The sequence below is a fragment of the Drosophila tropicalis genome, unplaced genomic scaffold (genome assembly GCF_018151085.1).
Source record: "Drosophila tropicalis isolate 14030-0801.00 unplaced genomic scaffold, ASM1815108v1 contig_463, whole genome shotgun sequence".
Lineage (NCBI taxonomy): Eukaryota > Metazoa > Arthropoda > Insecta > Diptera > Drosophilidae > Drosophila > Drosophila tropicalis.
In genome coordinates, this window is record NW_027172929.1 from 3,753,225 (window position 1) to 3,770,728 (window position 17,504).

The window sequence follows — 17,504 nt, forward strand, 5'->3', positions numbered from 1 at the left end:
GCAAGGAAAAAAAAAGACTTTACATAATGAATATCTGGATTTTTACAGTTTTCTTGTATTTGTAACTATTTGAACAATGTTTTAACAATTAATATCATTTCACCAAAAAATTTAAACAAACAACATCTCGATTGCCAAAGCGAGTATAAGAAGTACAAGTACTAGTAATATGAATATCCTCGCCCTTTCTCCCCGTCTACCATCTAATACACTTGAACCTGTATGGCCAAAAAGTTTAGGCCATTATCGGTCATACGATCAACAATATGACAGGGTATAATCAAAGCATTGGAGCGGGAACATATAGTGGGTAGATCCTGCGGTTCCCTGATATCGTAAACATCGCTGGTATGGACATACAACGAATCGACCAATTGTGATTGATGTGTAGACCATACACAAATTGTGCCCCTGACATCGTGACCTTTGGGAATGAAGCTTGTCAACCAGATGACAAACATTTCAACAGCGAGAGCCTGGCGCGGGACGCCTCTTAGTTCCGTAGCACTTGAGATGCCAAAGACATCGCAAAGGCGTACACGTGCCGTCATCACAAGGACAGGCAATAGTTCACGCAATTTCTGGCTATGTGTATCGATAATCTTCTCTCTGACCAAATAGAGTATATGACATTTGGGCTTATTGAGCAGAGTCACATTATAATCCAGGAAGAAAGTTTTCGACTGCCTCACTTTGGTCCGCTCCATGGTTAGGGTGCGATGATCATACATAAGATGACGATTGAAATCAGCAATAAAAGTAATACGTCGGCAATCATAGTCGGGACAAAAGACGGGCGCTCTTGATACTAACAGTTCTTGGGCAGCACTTCTCATGTCACTAGCTTGTGGCTTGATACCCAGTAAATAATTAATCTCCTTTTGATCACATGGAATTGTGGTAAACTGAGCGAAAGGTGGGTCATCGGTATACACCGGTTTCTCTCCATTCCTGAGCGCCAATTGGTTTTTTTTTATTAATCTTTGTCCTTGGATCGGCGGCAAATCCCTGGTATATAGCTCTTTGAACATTCGACAACGTATAACAGACTCGTGGAAACTTGTTAAAGCTTTTTAAGCCCTCCCCTTGAAGCCTTCGGCATCGGTCGAGATGGCGTAGATAATGGCGTTAGGGATTGCCTTGAACTTGTAGGCCCCTCAGTGGCAGTTGTTGATGACCCACTAGTGAAAGAGCTACATACGGGTGTTAAATCCAATTCCATGTATGGAGTTGATCTCGGCAGCTTCTCCTCCTTCATGAATCGCATCACGTCTTTTTCACGGGTCACATTTTTCGACTTGACTTGCTCCTCTCTTTCGGAATAGCTATCAGACATTTCGCACAATATGTAGTGAGCTCCTCCACGTTCACGTTTCTTTTTCTTCAATTCTTGCTTCTTCACTATATTATCATATTCGAGTTGCTTCAGCTCAGATTGGGTTCTCTCATATTCACTATTTAGACGCTCCCTCATCCCATTCAGTTTGCTAAGCAATTCTTTCGTCTGTTTCACTTTTTTCGGCAAGTCATCTTTTGATTTCTTTTTCTGCTTTTTGGAGGATTTCTTCGATTCGGAATAATCAATACGACGGTCATCTGACTCCTCCCGTTCGCTTGTAGGCAAACTATTTGTCATGGACTCAAGCGTTTGTGATGATCTCGTCTCTGTGCGTCTATAAACAGGTATGTCCTCATCGTCAGTCTCATAATCCATATAATCATCATCAATATCAACGTCAATGCAGTAAGCAGTTTCCTCCTCAGCGTCATAGGTGCTTGAATCATAATCGCTATATTCATACACAAGATGTGCATGCTCAAGACTATCTACAATGTTCAGGTTGCCATGGCGTCCATAATCACTATCACTCGATGGTGACATCTCTCCATAAATGGGCTCCTCCTGGACTCTGGACCAATTAGAGTCCCTTCCACCAGTAGATTGAGAACGTCGGCTACTTCGATCGGATGACACCATACGGACACAGCTTCTTGATCGACTCGAATGTCGCGATTCCATTGAATCAGACTGGCTGCTCCCACTTTTATAGCGCCTGTCGACCGTCTTGTATTTAATCGATCCTGACGTCAGCATAACATCCGGTGTATCACTTGAATTGTCATCTAGATTAAGAAAAAAGGTAAAAGCATCACATATCTTGCATATGTCCGAGACACCTTCAATGTAACGCTGTTCCTCAAATTGTTGTCGTCGTTTATAGAATCCAAACTGCAGTGCAGGTGTCAGCTTCTTCTTCTTATTGCCGCAACTAGTGCAGACATATCCTTTTCTCTCCATCGCTCTCCCGCTCTCTGTAACTCTTTGTGGTATATGTCTATATGTAAACTGTTTCGCAAAAAACAAAAAGTCCTTGAAATTTACAAAACTTTACTCTCAAAAATAATAAAAATTAGTTTAAATTTTGAGAGACATTCAAAACTGTGTGTTCACCGAACGAAATTCAATAGAAACTGTACAGCATATAGCTGGGAAATCGCCTACATCAACTTTTTTTCATTGACAGGAAAAGTCTAAGGTTACTCGATTTCCAATATTTTCCTTTTTTTTTGTTCAAGTATATCTATCGATATTTCATTATCAGGTATATTAATATTATTATTATCGAAAGCAAATGAACCATTTTGATTTTTTTAGAACTTCGATAAGTTTTCAGGGTTTGAGTTAGGTGAATGATGATGAGGTTGATTTGAGCATCCTGGAGCACGTTCATCAAAGGCTTGGCAATGATGGGGTTAATTTTAAAGATATTAGTTGCAGTTTTTTGTATTTTGTCTTTTTATACCCTTGCAGAGGGTATTATAAAATTGATCAGATGTTTGTAACGCACAGAAGGAGACGTTTCCGACCCCATAAAGTATATATATTCTTGATCAGCGTAAGAAGCTGAGTTGATATAGCCATGTCCGTCTGTCCGTCCGTCTGTGCGTACGCGTTTTACTCAGCCGTCTTAGAACCTTTCGGGCTGAAATTTTTTTTCGGGGTTTTTTATTACCCGGCAAAAATAAAGTATGAAAACCATAAGGATCGGACCACTATATCATATAGCTCTAGGCGAACTAGAAGAAACATTTTTATAAAAATCGAGTATGCTATGAAATTTACATATGTGATAATATGAGAGTAAAATTGTTTTGTTTGTATATCGATGAATTGAGTTGCAGAAAACAAATTTTGAACATGTTAAATTATTATTACCACGGACTGCAAGGGTATACAAACTTCGGCATAGCCGATGTTAGCTTCTTTAATTTTTATTTCTATGATTTATCCCAGTGGAAAGGCTTGAAGGAGTCAACCTGAATCTGAAACATTCTATATAGGGTATAAAAACGTTAACGTTAAATTCATATATAAAATGCAATTAGTATCAGGGTAAGAAAGAGGAGGAAGAGGCTGACTGTGACACACCTTCTTTTAAAACAATTTCCGTTAGTTTGATTTGGTTTGACCATCTGTAAGTGATATCACATGATGCTGTCTGAGCCTTCTTCGCAGACACTTGATCAGCCACCAACTGGCCAACTGACCAACTGACCGTGAAATCCCCACACTTCTGTAGCTGAAAGCAAAGTCAAATTGGGCAAAAAACCAAAAAATAGAAAACAAAAAAAAAAAGCATCTCCAACTCCAAGTTAACCTTGAGGAATCTACACCCCACAGCCATAGGTGCCATAGTAACTAAAGTAAAGAAAGATGAAGAAAAAACTAGCCATGCTCCAGTTTGCCAGTTTGGCAGTTTTGGCTGCTTACCAGTTGGGCCAACTGAAGATCTCCATCCAAGAGCCATTCAAATTGTCAAATGCCCCGTCAAGTGCGGCTTAAACACTGCCTTACAATTGAAGTTGGTGATCGGTTACGGGTTTTTAGCTTCGGTTTTTGTGGTCAGTGTCGATGATTCAGCCGAAATATTTTGTTTCGGTTGCTTGATAAGATGTGCAAAACAAATAACGGAACATACAATATACATACTACATACATATATATGTATGTATGTATATATGCCAAATATTTAAACGTTTATCCAATTGAAGGTCTGAAATGTGTGTGCATAAGAAACAATTTTTGATTTTATATAAATATAGAGGAAATCATTGAATCAACTATCAGACAAAGTTTAGCATCTCAGACACACACACACACACACACATATACAAACAATATGGTAAGCGATCACTGAAAAGTGCGCTGGAAAGTTTTTTTGGTGATATATTTTTTTTTTTTTTTTTTTGTGACTATCCTTATTGCAGAAAACCTTCTTTGTGACTTTAGCCATTGGTTTCTGTATGGTTGCTGGGGATGTATCCCATTTGCCGAGCAGCTATTTACCGCCACCAAAACCGGAACATGCCGTCTCGATGAGCATTGAACAGCAGGAATTACGTGAGCTACCCGAACAAGTGGAATATATGAGAGAGATGGACAATAGCCAAATGGATATGGATACAAATATGATGGCAGGAGGCATGCCTATGCCCAGTAGCCTGCTGACACCACCAGCTCCAGTTGAATCGGAGGCTGATAGCCACTTGCCATTGCCCACCCGTTATTTGCCCCCAGCTCAGCAAATGAATCAAGCCCCAGGACAGGAAGAGGAATCCTTCGCTCAGGCAGCAGCACCCACTGAACCGGAGCCTCTAATGCAGCCAGAAGCTGAACAGCAGCAAATGCCTATGGATTATATGCAATATTTACCTCCAGCTCCTGTCGATGGGTCAGCTGGTCAACAGCAATTGACCTATCAGCAGTATCAAAAGCAACTCCAACAGCAGCAGCAGCAGCAGCAGGAACAGCAACCACTTGATCAACAGGAATACCAAATGCCATACATTCTCGATGTGGTTCAACAGCCCATGGCTCCTTCCGATGCTGAGACTTTAGCCTATGAGGAACCACAGCCAGCCCATGAATTGCGTAACGATGGCTATCACTACAAATCACAGACGGCTGAAGAGGAACAGCGTCTGAGGCACTAAGTCAAGTCAATCATTAGCTGACTCACTGCTCGATGACATCATCATCACAATCAGACGAATGAAACAAATGAAAATGAGACGCAATGTGTGTGTACGATTTGTCATCAATTTGTTGGTTATTTGTTAAACTTAGTTCTTAAGTTTCATTAAATACATATATACATATATATTTCTTTTTGTCTAAACTTCACTTGATGAATTGATTAAGAAATCTCCCAGAAAACTAGGCGAGCAATTCTGCAATCTTTCAGTGGCAGAGTTAGAGCAAAATGTTGATGACTATTTCATTTGTCACCGGTGTAAAACGTGACAAGGTATACGGCAACTGGTGACAATAGATTTTAAATGATTCAAAAAGGCCCATAATAGAATTTTCTTTGTGGGTTTTCGTTAGGGTTTTTATTAGGCCGTTTTTGGGTAAAAAAAAAAAAGGATAAGAAATTGAATAATTTGCTACTACACATTGTGATACATTCAACTACTACCACTACTACTGTTCATCATCTTCGGCTTCTTCGGCTCCGCCGCCTTCTTCCCTCTTCACCCTCGTTCTCGACAGTGGCACCTTCGCGCAACATTTCCACCTTGTGTATACTGAAATCGATATTATAGAAGGGCACATTGAGGGTCACCACAATGCAGTAGAGAAGAACTTGTAAGTGACGTGTACGCAGCAAATATGAAGCACCCTGTGCCTTGGGGAATAGCGGATGATCCTTTTCCTGGCAATCGTACATGAAATAGCCACCATCGTGACCCGGTGAGAAACCAATGGCCAATGCCCTCTTCCTCACCATCACAATGCCATATTGATAGTGACTGAAGAAATAGATCAATGCCTCGGATAGATTCATACGATTCGATGTGGGTACACGATACAATTTGCCATAGCACACATGCTCGATGTGTACCACAAAATTGATGGCCTCCAGGGAACAATCGATATTTAGATTCTCCAGAGAGAATTCATAATCCTCTTTGGAAATTTGATCGATGCTCTCTTTAAAGTACTTGTCACCGCATACAACAATCGTGTCCAGGAGATGGGCACTCCAATCCATCAGACGATAGACACTTGCCGCACAGCAAGCCATCACATAGCAGGCCAAATATTGACGGCCACGCAGATCATCTTCGAAGACAGGTGCCTCAGGATGGAGATTGCCCCACAGGGACCAGAGCCGTCCTTCGATCTCGACATCGAACTTCTTCAATTTGCTCACTGGCAAATTGCGATATTTGCCAGCAGTATTGCGGCGATTCAATCGACTCCATACAGGCAGACAATTCTCCAACTCCAGCCATCCCAGTGATTCGTTAGTGGCGCAAATCTCGTATTCCGGACGTCCGTAGTGTTTGTTCGAGCATGTCATTGGTATAGAAAGATCGGTTAGTAGCTGCAGGATACGAGCATTGGGTGCAGCCTTCTTGTACGATAGAATGTCGACCACATAGAATTTGTATTGGCACTTCTCTTTCCACTCCGGTTGGGCATTACGTTCATCGATATAGTTAATGAGGCCATCGACATCGGCAAAGAGAATCCATGAGGCTGTATTCCTCTCAGGATACCGCTTGGGACCCTTCGGGCATTTCTTCTTTTTCTTGTCATCACCACCACCTTCGGCGCCATCGTCTTCCTCTTCGCCCCCGCCTGGTTTCTCCATGCTGCCATAGGGATCAAAGAGATGATAGAACTCATCATGATACATGGCATAGCTGCCGTTTGCGGTGAATAGAAGCAAATAGCTTCTAGTGGCCAAGGATTTGTCCAGTTTCTTTTTAAACATAGCCAATGCAGCAGCACCAGAGATTTTCTTCTTAGATCCAGCAGCTGGTGTCCACATGCCCGCGGGTTCGAAACTGCGTATCCAAATATCAAATTCGTAATCATCGACCGTGACATGACGCACGACACGCTCAAAGACCGATTCCATTTCGCAAACTCTCGAAGCAATGGCCTTGGCATTGGTTATCACTCGATCGATGCGATAAGAATTCCAATGATTCAATGGACGCAACGAACAACTGATGATGGCCAAAGCGGAGGCGAAATAGCAGGGTTTAATCAATGAGAATGAGCCCTCATCACGTCCCTCCATAGCCATGCTGCCCTGTATCTTGAAATTGCAATCCTTTTCGCGCATGCGATAGCCATAGAGTATGGGACGTGGTTTATATGGTCGACGTATCTCTTTGGGTAGACGTTTGCCTGGTTGATGTTTCAACTCAATCTCTTCCTCGCCCTCAGCTTCCTCTTCCTCCTCCATGCCTAGTTCGTCATATTCGTTCTCCTCGCCATGTGCCTCATCTAAACCAGTGTCTTTGTATTCAGGTTTGGCTAAAAAAAAAAAAAAAATTACATTGACAAGACAATCAAAGATACAGAGAGCACTTACATTTATCCTTCTTGCCCTTCTTGCGATCTTCGCGAGCTTGTTTGGCCTCCAAGAACATTTGAATTCGTCGATTCTCCTTTTTCAATTCCTCATCAATATAACGCATCTTCTCCAGACGCTGTTCCTTCAAACGTTTCTTACGTGACGCCTCCTGATCATACTCGGCATCCTCGAGATCCTTACCCCAGTGTCGGAAACGTCCTTGGGTATTATTATCCACCACCTTAATGGCAGCCACAATGAAATTCATGACCGTACAACCTTGAGGATTGCAACCAAATTCAATGCGTCGCAGCAGGGCATCCAGTTCGACGAAGCGCAATAGACAAGCCGGACCCGATCCACCCTTACGAAAACCGAGAGGATTGCATGGGAAACCAATAAACATATAGAGGAAATTGTAACGCTTTATAATCAGGCAGGAGAAACGCTGACAGACCAGCAGAAGGCGAGTATTGGCTATTAGCAATTCGAGCAGGACCTCACGCAATGGCACCATAATCGATGACTTGACCACTTTGGTCACCTCCATGCTAAAGTTACTCTCACCAATCGCAATGTCGGGTAACTTTTTGGCCAACAGGCAGGCCAAAATGTATTCATAATTCTGATAATCATCGCCAAATTGATTGGGCGACTCTAGCGAGAACTCAATGAGATCGGCATTCCATGTGGATACCTTATACTTGGCTGAAACGGCAACGGCCACAAGGCCAGCCAATAGGCCACTCAATTTGGCCATTTCCTCATCCAATTGCGGCAACTGAGTTGTGCCCTTAATAATCCAAGCACCGTCGGGCAATGTAAGGAAATTGCTCTTAAGAGCCAATTCCTCTTCAAGGGTAAGAACTCGATGCGAGTCCTCGTCTTCCTCCTCTTCGCCGGCCAATTCATATCCTCGCTTAATCTTCAGACGCAATGCTCTCAGATTTTCCTTATCCGTACGGAGCAGAACCTTTTTGTGCCTGCCTATACACACGCGGACGTTCCAATTGTGGCTCTGGCAATTCTTTTATAATCTCATTGATTATCTGATTGATCAGATCTTCGGCCATTTCCCTCTCATCTGTGAGGGGTATGCGTTCCGATTCGGGTATACTTTCGATACTCTTCTTTTGCTTCAATTCCGCTGGCTCTGGTTCATCCGTAAAGGTCGGCAAACCCATCTGTAGCGCTGGGAATTTATTCGTTTTCTGTGTCATCACTTGGAGCGGTCTAATGCATCCTGTACGTATGCCATGGATAAAGAACTTGCCACCACGTCGCATTTTCAAGGCATTCAGATAGAGGACACGGCAAAATGAATCGAATGTCGAATGCATTTGTAATACGGCCAAACCTTTGATGCGATAATCATCCGGATCGACCACTAAACCGGTGCGATTTCTACGAAATGGATCAAAGACATAGAAAAATTCACGATCCCGCCAAATGGATAGAACAGAATTATCGATTTGTAGCAAAGCCGCTGGCCATTGAGGTGTATTGAACAATTGTTGCAATGCCATTGTCAATTGTGATTCCAAATAGCTTTTACAATCGGCCACATGGCCATTGATCATGAAGGGATTCTTACGCACCGTCGCCTTGAATGCACCCATTAGGAACATTTCGGGTAAATCGACCACATTTAACTCCGGCTTCTTGTTCTTCCAACGTTTGCCATCTAGACGAAATTTCTTACGCAATGTCTTGTAATAGGCCACACCATACCGTATGATATCATCTATGGTCATGGGGCTCCAGAGTTTGGCCAACTCGAATTCGGAATATATTAGAGCAATTAGTGAGACAACTAGTGAGGCATTTTTCTCATTGCCCGATATCGGTTGCTGTAGGCCATTATTACCAGCTGGTTTTACGGCAAAATGCTCATTAACCACAGCCCAGAGCTTATGGTATACCATATTTGTTTCTTTCCTCACTTTTGGCTCTTTCAACTTGCCATATTGGGCTAATGATATTTCATAGATGCTAAACTCATCATCGGGCGTCAAGTCACTGAATTTGTTAATCAAATGAACTAAATGTTCGGTGAATCGTGTTGCCATTAGAGAGCATTTCCCATCTACAAAGTCACGTTGGCACACGTCATTTCGTCCGTTCGGATCAAAGATGTAGTAAGAGTTAAGGCAACGTTTCCATATCAGCAGAAAGAGATCTCTTGATACGAATATACAAGAATTATATTTCGAAAAGAACAGCGAGAGAGCCTTGAACATATTCGGTTCGTTTTTCAAAAGCCCCGAGAAATGTATCTTAATGTCCACCGAAGCTTGACGATCAGCCACTTGTGGTATTATATCGAAATCATTGGTCTCCGATTTATAATTGTAGGCAATACTTTTTTTCGTTAGCTTAACACCACGCTTCAATATGCTATCCATGGTGCCGGCTGTCCAGAAATCTGGATTCAAACGGAAACTCTCCACATAGGCTATAATAATGCAGGCCACTTCACTCGGTCGGAAATAATAACTACATGAGATATGAAGAAGGCGGATGTTTAAATATGTACATGTGTATGTATATTTTAAAAGGACTCTTTTGCCGTCTGCCTACCTTACGCGATTGTCCTCTTTCTTGTCGCCGGGATAGATATTTCGACTACCAAATACAATTTCCGCCGTAAATGTCTTTTCCAATTCTTTGGGTATATTATAGACGGTGAGCTCGCCGTCGTTTTCTATTAATATTTTTTGTTGATTTTTTAGTAGGAGAAGGGGAATCTAAATTTTTGGAATCATTTGGAATCATTGCACATAATACCCACCGTATTTGGGCAATGAAGCCGCTATAAAATCCTCATCCAATTGCTCTTCACGCTTCTGATAGCCAACATTCCAGGTCCATAGATCTTGCTGATTACAACCCTCAATGATATCGAAAGATTTCAGATTTTCGCCCTCCAAGCCCTCTTGGATGACACGGGGATTATATGAGGGGAATGGTAATTCTTCCAAAGGACCAACTTGTGTTTCATTCAAATAAATACGACTCTTGGGGCGTTTTAATTCCAGCTGTGAGGGGGTAGTGAAGGAGATTATATGAGGGATGGGGTTAAATTAAAGTCTTTCGATCGGTTTCCAGGATGTGGACAATTCCGTTTCTTGGAAAGGAAGTAAACAGCCTGAAATGTATTTCCATGCCCATTTAATAGATGGGCCTTGAGTGCACCATTCCCAATGCTGCTGCTGCTGGTGCTGCCGAATTGTGCTTTCCCTGTCCCTGTCTCTAGCCGTTGTCCCATGGTCATAAGCTTTTAATGCGACATTTCAAATAAGGGGAGAAAGCGCTGAAAATAGCACGCATACGCCACCGATGCCAACACGACACAATGCCTAGTATAATTGCGCTCTATATATACCCCCTACTATACATATTCAGTGATATATGTGTGTGTATGTGTGTGTGTCTGTGGGTGTGTGTGTTGTGTTATTTGTTCCCTCTGTTTTTGAGTCAGTCAGAAGTTAGTAAGCGGTATAAAGTAAGCACGAAATGCCAACTACTAGAGACTGAACCTAATGCTAGTATTTCAATGTATTTGTGTGGGTGTGTGTGTGTTTCTACAGGTGTGTGTGTGTGTCTATGGCTGGCTGGCCACAACCGTTTGCTGCTGACGGCCACTAAAAAACATCAGCATGTTCGGAGCACACCAGAGCAGCACCAGTAAACAACGAACAGCGCTTAGTGCCACATCACGGAATCTTATCGCAGTAGAGCGCGGCGCACACCTAAAACCCACCAAAACGAAACGCAAAACCAAAAAATACAGAAAACAGCAAACCTCTCTAACCGAAACGACCAAAAAGCCGACCGAAGTTCACGAAGCACCACATACATTCATTTTGCTTCGGCTGCAGAACAAACAACAAGTCAACATCATCATACCAAGCCAAGTGAGGCCACAACGCAACGCAACGGAACGCAATAGTATAGTATCGCAGCGCAGTTATAGCATACACAGAGACTAGACAGACTTACGTCAATACAAATGCCAGCCAACAAACACACCAACACCAACAAACAGCCAGAGCCCAGCCAGTCCGTCAGTCCACCAGACCAGCTAGAGTAGCCTAACCCATCAGCAAGCGGCGCAGTATACTACGCAACCCTCTCTAAAAACAAAAACAAAAAAAAAAAACAGCACTCCAAAAGCAGCTAGAGCTAACGACAAATAAGACAACGGCAACGACAACGTGTTGGCAAAATGTCAAACCAGGTACGTATGATATATACAGACATACATAATACATACATAGGTAAGAAAGGCAGGCCAACGCAAGGCAAGGCAAGGCAGCTCGGTCGTTAGGTAGTATAGTTGGTTGGTTGGTAGGTAGGAGGAGCTGCTTGAGAAGCAGGTGTTTTAATTTCTTACTGCGCCTAATAGAAGTCAATGAATTCGATTTTCAACAATCAATAAAAATGGACACACACACACACACAGGAAACAGACTTGAAAGGAATAGATATGTGCTTATAACATAAGGAAGGAAAATACATACATGGGATGAGTAGAATTCAAGGTGTTTTTAGAAGAGAGAGAGGATAGGGAATAATGTGGAAAACAAGATGCTGCTGAGTTGGCAGAATTGGTGAATACACCAGACTTGACTTTTGCTTTTGAAGTGAATGAGAGGCGGCCATAATAACACAACACACCACAAGCATACTCACACACACACACACACACACACGCACACATAGCAGACAGAGAGACCTGTATGCAATATGTGCATATGCACTCTCATATGCAGGCCGATGGCGGCGGCGCCACTGTGCTCAAGTGCATATCAAGTAAAGCGCATTAAAGGCAGACAAAGACAGAGAGAGAGTGAGAAAGAGATGGAGAGAACAAGGGTGACAAACAGGGGGCTAGAGAGAGAGTAAGACCGAGGAAAAACTGCAATGGCAGCTACATGGGCGTAGGATATTACAACAAAAAAGGGTTAACATCAAGGTCATTGAAGACATATACATAACTTTTAACTAATTAAAAAGAAACTAATTGTAAATGTGATGAAAATTACATTTAACTTGTTGGCTAACTAAAATCAAACCAACTAAGAACTTTTCTTAATCATAAACATTACCATATAGAAGATATGCATGTCTCCAACTTGGAATCTTTCGTTTGAGTTTGAGCACTTGAAATGGTCTAGCCAAATCTTATGGTCGATGACCTTTTTAAATGGTTATGGTATCCTAGCTGATTAGCTGCTGCTGCGCCATTTATAGTCAAACATTTTATTATTAATTCGTTTCCATATCTCTCTGGTTTATGAACACTGATATGGCAGCAGGGCACAATAAGAGAGATATTGAACATATAAATTTTCGAGCTGCTAGAGATGTTTGAAATCAAAAGGATATACCAAACTCTGAATTGCTATAAAGTGTCACTCAATTGAATCAATCCTTTTATCCAGGCATCAATCCAAAAGCCAAAATTGAAACTTATTTCTACTTCATTTGTAAATATTAAATTCAAATCCTTAAGTAAATTTTTAGACTAGAATAATTCTAAAAATTCATTTGCTCAGAATAATCTTAATTGTTATTGAAATTGGAATTCCTTTTTGTGTCCCTTAAACATTTTCATTATCAAAATTATGAACATTGACTCATTTTTTTTTGTAAACAGCTGCATTGATAAAACGTCAATGGCAATTATTAAACACTAAAAGTCAGTTTATCAATATTAATCGAATCAAATACTTTATAGCCGCCCCGCCCCCCTTCCCTCTCACTCGCCACTTGCCAACAATGTGGGCCATATTCATTTTGATTAGAAGTTTGCCAAATGTTATTCAAAATTGCGCCTACCACTTGAGAGAGAGCACACACACGAGGGATAACAAGAGTATACGACTGTCGATATGGAGTCCGGCCCTCTTTTTAACTCTACGTGGTGTTTGGTGGAGTAGAGTATTGCCCGGGTTTTCTTATCTGGCGGACAAACACAAGCAAATAAATGCCAATTTGGCAAATTGCAAAAAGTTGTTCAATAAGTTTTAAAATTGGTTTTATGCGAATAATTTTTGTGGTTATTTTGGTTTTTGTTTTTGTTTTTCATTTTCTGCATTCTGGTGGGCGTGGTGTGGGCAAGGAAATAAGAACATAAATTTGTAACCAACTAAAGCAAAAATGAATTGAAAATTAAATAATGTGCCGCGTAATGCACAGCAACAGCAACAAAAACAGCTGCAAGTGCTCTAGTACCAACCCGACGACGACCTCTCCCCCTCTGACACCCCAACCCTGTTTATGTGTGGTGTAAAGCGATGTCGACGCCGCTGCCAGCGCCTTTACCTTTATCGTATTTCTGTTGCTACAACAACAACAATAATAACGACAGGGACAGCCTGTGGCTGCTGTTGCTGCTATTGCTTTTGCTATTGCTGTTGTTGCTGCTGCTGCTGCTACTGCTGTTGCCGTTGTGCATAGTGAACCGTTTTTATTTCATATGGGGCAAAAGCATTGGCAACTACAACAACCCAACAACACAACTCTGAACTGAACGGAACATACAAGACAGAGAGAAAGAGAAAAGTGAGAGATAGACAGAGAGAGAGAGAGAGAGAGAACCAGAGCGACAGCTCGAGAGCAAAAGCAAGTAAGCGCGAGTCATTGCTCAGTTACGGTTAAAATGTCAGAGCAGCAGCAGCAATAATAACAATAGCAAGTCCAAATAAAAATTAACGGTAAACGCTAAACATGCCAAAATGCAATGCATACAAAAAAGACGTTCATTATGTATGCACAATTTATTGCAATCAAGTAATCAATTTGTAATTTGTAATTTTAAATGTCTTGCCAATTTCTTGCAGCCCTAAAACCAAAAAGGATTTTGGAAACACTTGCATTTAATCAGACAAACACACACATACACACAGAGGTTCCCCATATTCTCTCAAACTTTTACGCACTCTTGCGCTCACTTGCTCACCGTACTGAGAGAGTGAGGCAGGCACCCAGCGCAATCGACTTTTCGTCCGTTTTACCTTGAGGACGCTGCTGCGCAGTCGACTGCAAGCATTTCTTTTATGTATTGTTAAGAAAACAAGGAAAAAGAGGAAAACGAAAGAAAAACAAAAGTTAAATAATTTACAAATTGTTGCAATTTCCTGCAATTGGTATTCCTTATAAAAAAATGGCAGCCATGGCAGCAATACAAACAACAACACCGCCAGCAAATGCAACAACAAAAACCGGCAGTCGACGCAACAACAACAATAACACCAACAAAGGGGTAAGTCTCATAGGTATGTAGTTATGTATGTATGTATAAGTACATATGAGTGTGTCTTTTTGCCTGTTAACTTGGCCTTTAAGCTGTTGTCGTTGTCCCGGCTGAAGGGTTGATTTGTTATGCGTTTGCTTATGACACACGCGTTTCCCCCCCTTTCCCCGCCGTCCACATCTTTTCAGTCAACGACGCCACAAGACAAATACAAACACACAAGCAAAGACCACGTACCTCACGCACACACACATACACGACACCCTGACATTTCCATACATACATATGTATGTTTGTATGCACTCAGCGAAAGGGGGGAAACAACCGGGAAGTTACTTCCTCAAAACGAAAGGGTTAAATATAGGTTCCTATATGTACTTATTTTGAAGTATAAACACGATCTGACCATAAGACAATTCCAAATAGACCATTAGATGTAAAAATATCCCGATAGATTACAAGTTTCAAGGGTTTTTTAATTAATCCAATAAAGAAATACAATACATTCTACATACACATGTACATAGCTTTTCCGAGGATTGCAGCATAACGAATAGATTGGACGAAACCAGTGGGAGGAAAAAACCGAGTACATTGGAATTAACTTAGTTTTCAGTTGCAAAAAGGACACTTCAGTGTGCCAAGCAGAGAGTTAACTCAACATCCAGTTGGAAATGCTTTATAAATAAAAATATATATTTTTGTTCAATTCCAACAGGCAAAATCACGTCGAAATGAACGTAATATTTTAACGTTCTATGAAAAAATCGCTGTTATACGCTACTACGACGAGACGAATATCTCTCGTAATAGCCTGGCCAAGATGTTTCATTGCTGTGCCACACAAATTCGCCGCATATTGGAAAAGAAACGCGAACTACTTCAGCAGTTGGCCACATTGAGTGAAGCAGATGCATCCATAATCATTGAAGAAATGACACGAAAACGTCGCAAATTTGAAATGAGCGCCATTAGTTTCCTTCTACATGAATGGGTGGAGCGTTGTCGCCAGTTGCATCTAGCAGGGAGTATACGCAATCAGAAACTTAAAGAGACGGCCCTGAGGATGGCAGCTGTTCTAAATCTGCCTACGTTTCGACCATCGTATCGTTGGTTGAATCGCTTTCGTGGTAAATACAAGTATGATGAAGATGATTTGGGTTATCTGGGTGATAATGCCATAACGAAGGAGTTGCCCGTTGAAGAGATCATAGTAGAGTTTAAGCAGGCTTTGCCAAATTTTATGCAAAAAGAATTGGCCGACATGGATACGGGAAGTTTATCCCTACAGGATGTAAAACAAAAACTAGTCAACTTGTCAAGTGAGAATAGTTTGATGTCCGACGGAGGACTATTTGATGAGGACGATGATGGTGATGATCAACGATGTGATCGCGATGATGATGAAGTAGTGGAGGTTGTGACCTGTGAGCCTAGTGTTCTGCCCTCGCCAGCTACAACGCCAGATGCAGTGCAAGAACTAACGGATACACAAGATCAGGATATTAATGGTCTACAAATGAACGCCGGCACCAGCACTTTACTTAATGGGGTATTCCCCCATTTGGCGATTATCCATCAGTTTGCCTTGATGAACTCTGACATACAAGCTTTAGAGTTGATCTCACAATTGGGTGTGCATATGCAACAGCAGGCCACATCTGGTGCGTATCACACCTTATCCCTGGCCACAGGAGAAACAAATGAAGCTAGGGATGCTGTGGAACAGCCTTTTGAACTGCCACCGGGTAGTATATACGCCGATATAGATGATATAGAATTGATTGAGTAGAGGAGTCAATATTTATGTACACTAACTTATACATTTTTTTTAATAAGTCTCTTAGGTTAAGCTTAGTCCTAGGTCACTAGAGTCACCATAATCTATATAATAAATATGTAAACTCACCATTCGTTTATCGGGTATAATGATAATGTCGGAACTACATTCGGGGGAAGCCAATTGGGGTTTGACCTCTGTCTCCTCCTCTTCTCCACCCTCTTCCTCAGGCTCTCCTTCCTCCTCCTCATGAACATTCATCGGGCTGTTAAGGACAACCAAATCTTTGGGGCAGGTCCGTTTCTGGCGCGCATCGTGCTCAACCAGACCATAATCCTTGCGTGCCAGCAACAAGCGCTCCCGCATCTCGGCATGCACTTTTAACTCCTCCGGTGTACGCTGAGGAACCACGCACATGGTGAACTCATCATAAAGTTCACAGCGCTTCTTGAACGGGCGAATAAATCTAGATTCTTCTGCCTTTTGATGCAGCTTGCGTATCTCATCCTCAATGGTCAGCACATGGGATATCGTTGAATTTGGAGGCTTCTTGCATACCCTTTCACGTGGTGGACAGGTTTCATTTTTCCATTCGGGTGTTTGAACAACATCACCCAAATAGGTGCGCACTTCGTAAGGATTGGCCGAAGGACTTGCTTCGGCATTTACTTCAACAAATTTTTTAAGCATTTTAGAATATGTGAAAAATAAATATTGGAAAAAAAATAAATACACAAATAATTTTGTAGAACGGCACGACACTCCTATTCGTTGAGTTTTAACCACAGGAATGACACGAAATTATTCCAAACGAAAACATGTAAGTTGTTATTGAAAACTCACTGTTTACTTTGCAGCAAAAAAATTCAGCAAAAAAAAAAAAATTAAAACACTTTTTATTTAAAGGTAAACGTAATTGCGCGAAGAGATCAAACAGTGGATGTAAGGGACAAACTTGCTACTGATTATGGCGGGAACATCTGAGGGACAAACTTGCTACCGATTATGGCGGGAACATGTTCGCGCGTTTTTTAAAAACTGTCGATAATCGATAATTATATCGACTAGGCGCGGAGTAAAGCTCCCA

At 41.6% G+C, this 17,504-nt stretch overlaps 4 protein-coding genes across 6 annotated transcripts; 2 read left to right on the top strand and 2 right to left on the bottom strand.

Moving 5' to 3' along the window:
• Positions 1–35: 35 nt before the first annotated feature.
• LOC137574532 (uncharacterized) lies at positions 36–1,037 on the bottom strand. The gene has a single exon (XM_068286883.1). It carries the CDS (start codon positions 1,029–1,031, stop codon positions 204–206), a length of 828 nt encoding a protein of 275 aa, XP_068142984.1. The 5' UTR covers positions 1,032–1,037; the 3' UTR covers positions 36–203.
• A 3,096-nt stretch (positions 1,038–4,133) lies between these two features.
• Positions 4,134–5,160, top strand: LOC137574687 (protein FAM170B). The gene is made up of 2 exons (XM_068287089.1): positions 4,134–4,184; positions 4,270–5,160. The coding sequence occupies exons 1-2, from the start codon at positions 4,182–4,184 to the stop codon at positions 4,993–4,995; spliced, it is 729 nt and encodes a 242-aa protein (XP_068143190.1). The 5' UTR covers positions 4,134–4,181; the 3' UTR covers positions 4,996–5,160.
• Positions 5,161–5,366: 206 nt separating this feature from the next.
• On the bottom strand, positions 5,367–17,239 carry LOC137574680 (uncharacterized). Its single transcript, XM_068287073.1, is given in 6 exon segments — positions 5,367–7,336; positions 7,395–8,352; positions 8,354–9,872; positions 9,957–10,080; positions 10,168–10,414; positions 16,547–17,239. Coding segments are annotated over 6 exon segments (5,250 nt in total). The 5' UTR covers positions 17,108–17,239; the 3' UTR covers positions 5,367–5,495.
• On the top strand, positions 11,051–16,548 carry ebd2 (earthbound 2). 3 transcript variants are annotated; one of them, XM_068287084.1, is made up of 3 exons: positions 11,051–11,616; positions 14,225–14,646; positions 15,356–16,548. In XM_068287084.1, exons 2-3 carry the CDS (start codon positions 14,548–14,550, stop codon positions 16,427–16,429), a joined length of 1,173 nt encoding a protein of 390 aa, XP_068143185.1. In that variant the 5' UTR covers positions 11,051–11,616; positions 14,225–14,547; the 3' UTR covers positions 16,430–16,548. The 3 variants fall into 3 exon arrangements, with proteins under 3 accessions (XP_068143185.1, XP_068143187.1, XP_068143186.1); XM_068287086.1 differs by lacking the exon at positions 11,051–11,616 and adding an exon at positions 13,883–14,150; XM_068287085.1 differs by lacking the exon at positions 11,051–11,616 and adding an exon at positions 13,883–14,098.
• Positions 17,240–17,504: the final 265 nt, after the last annotated feature.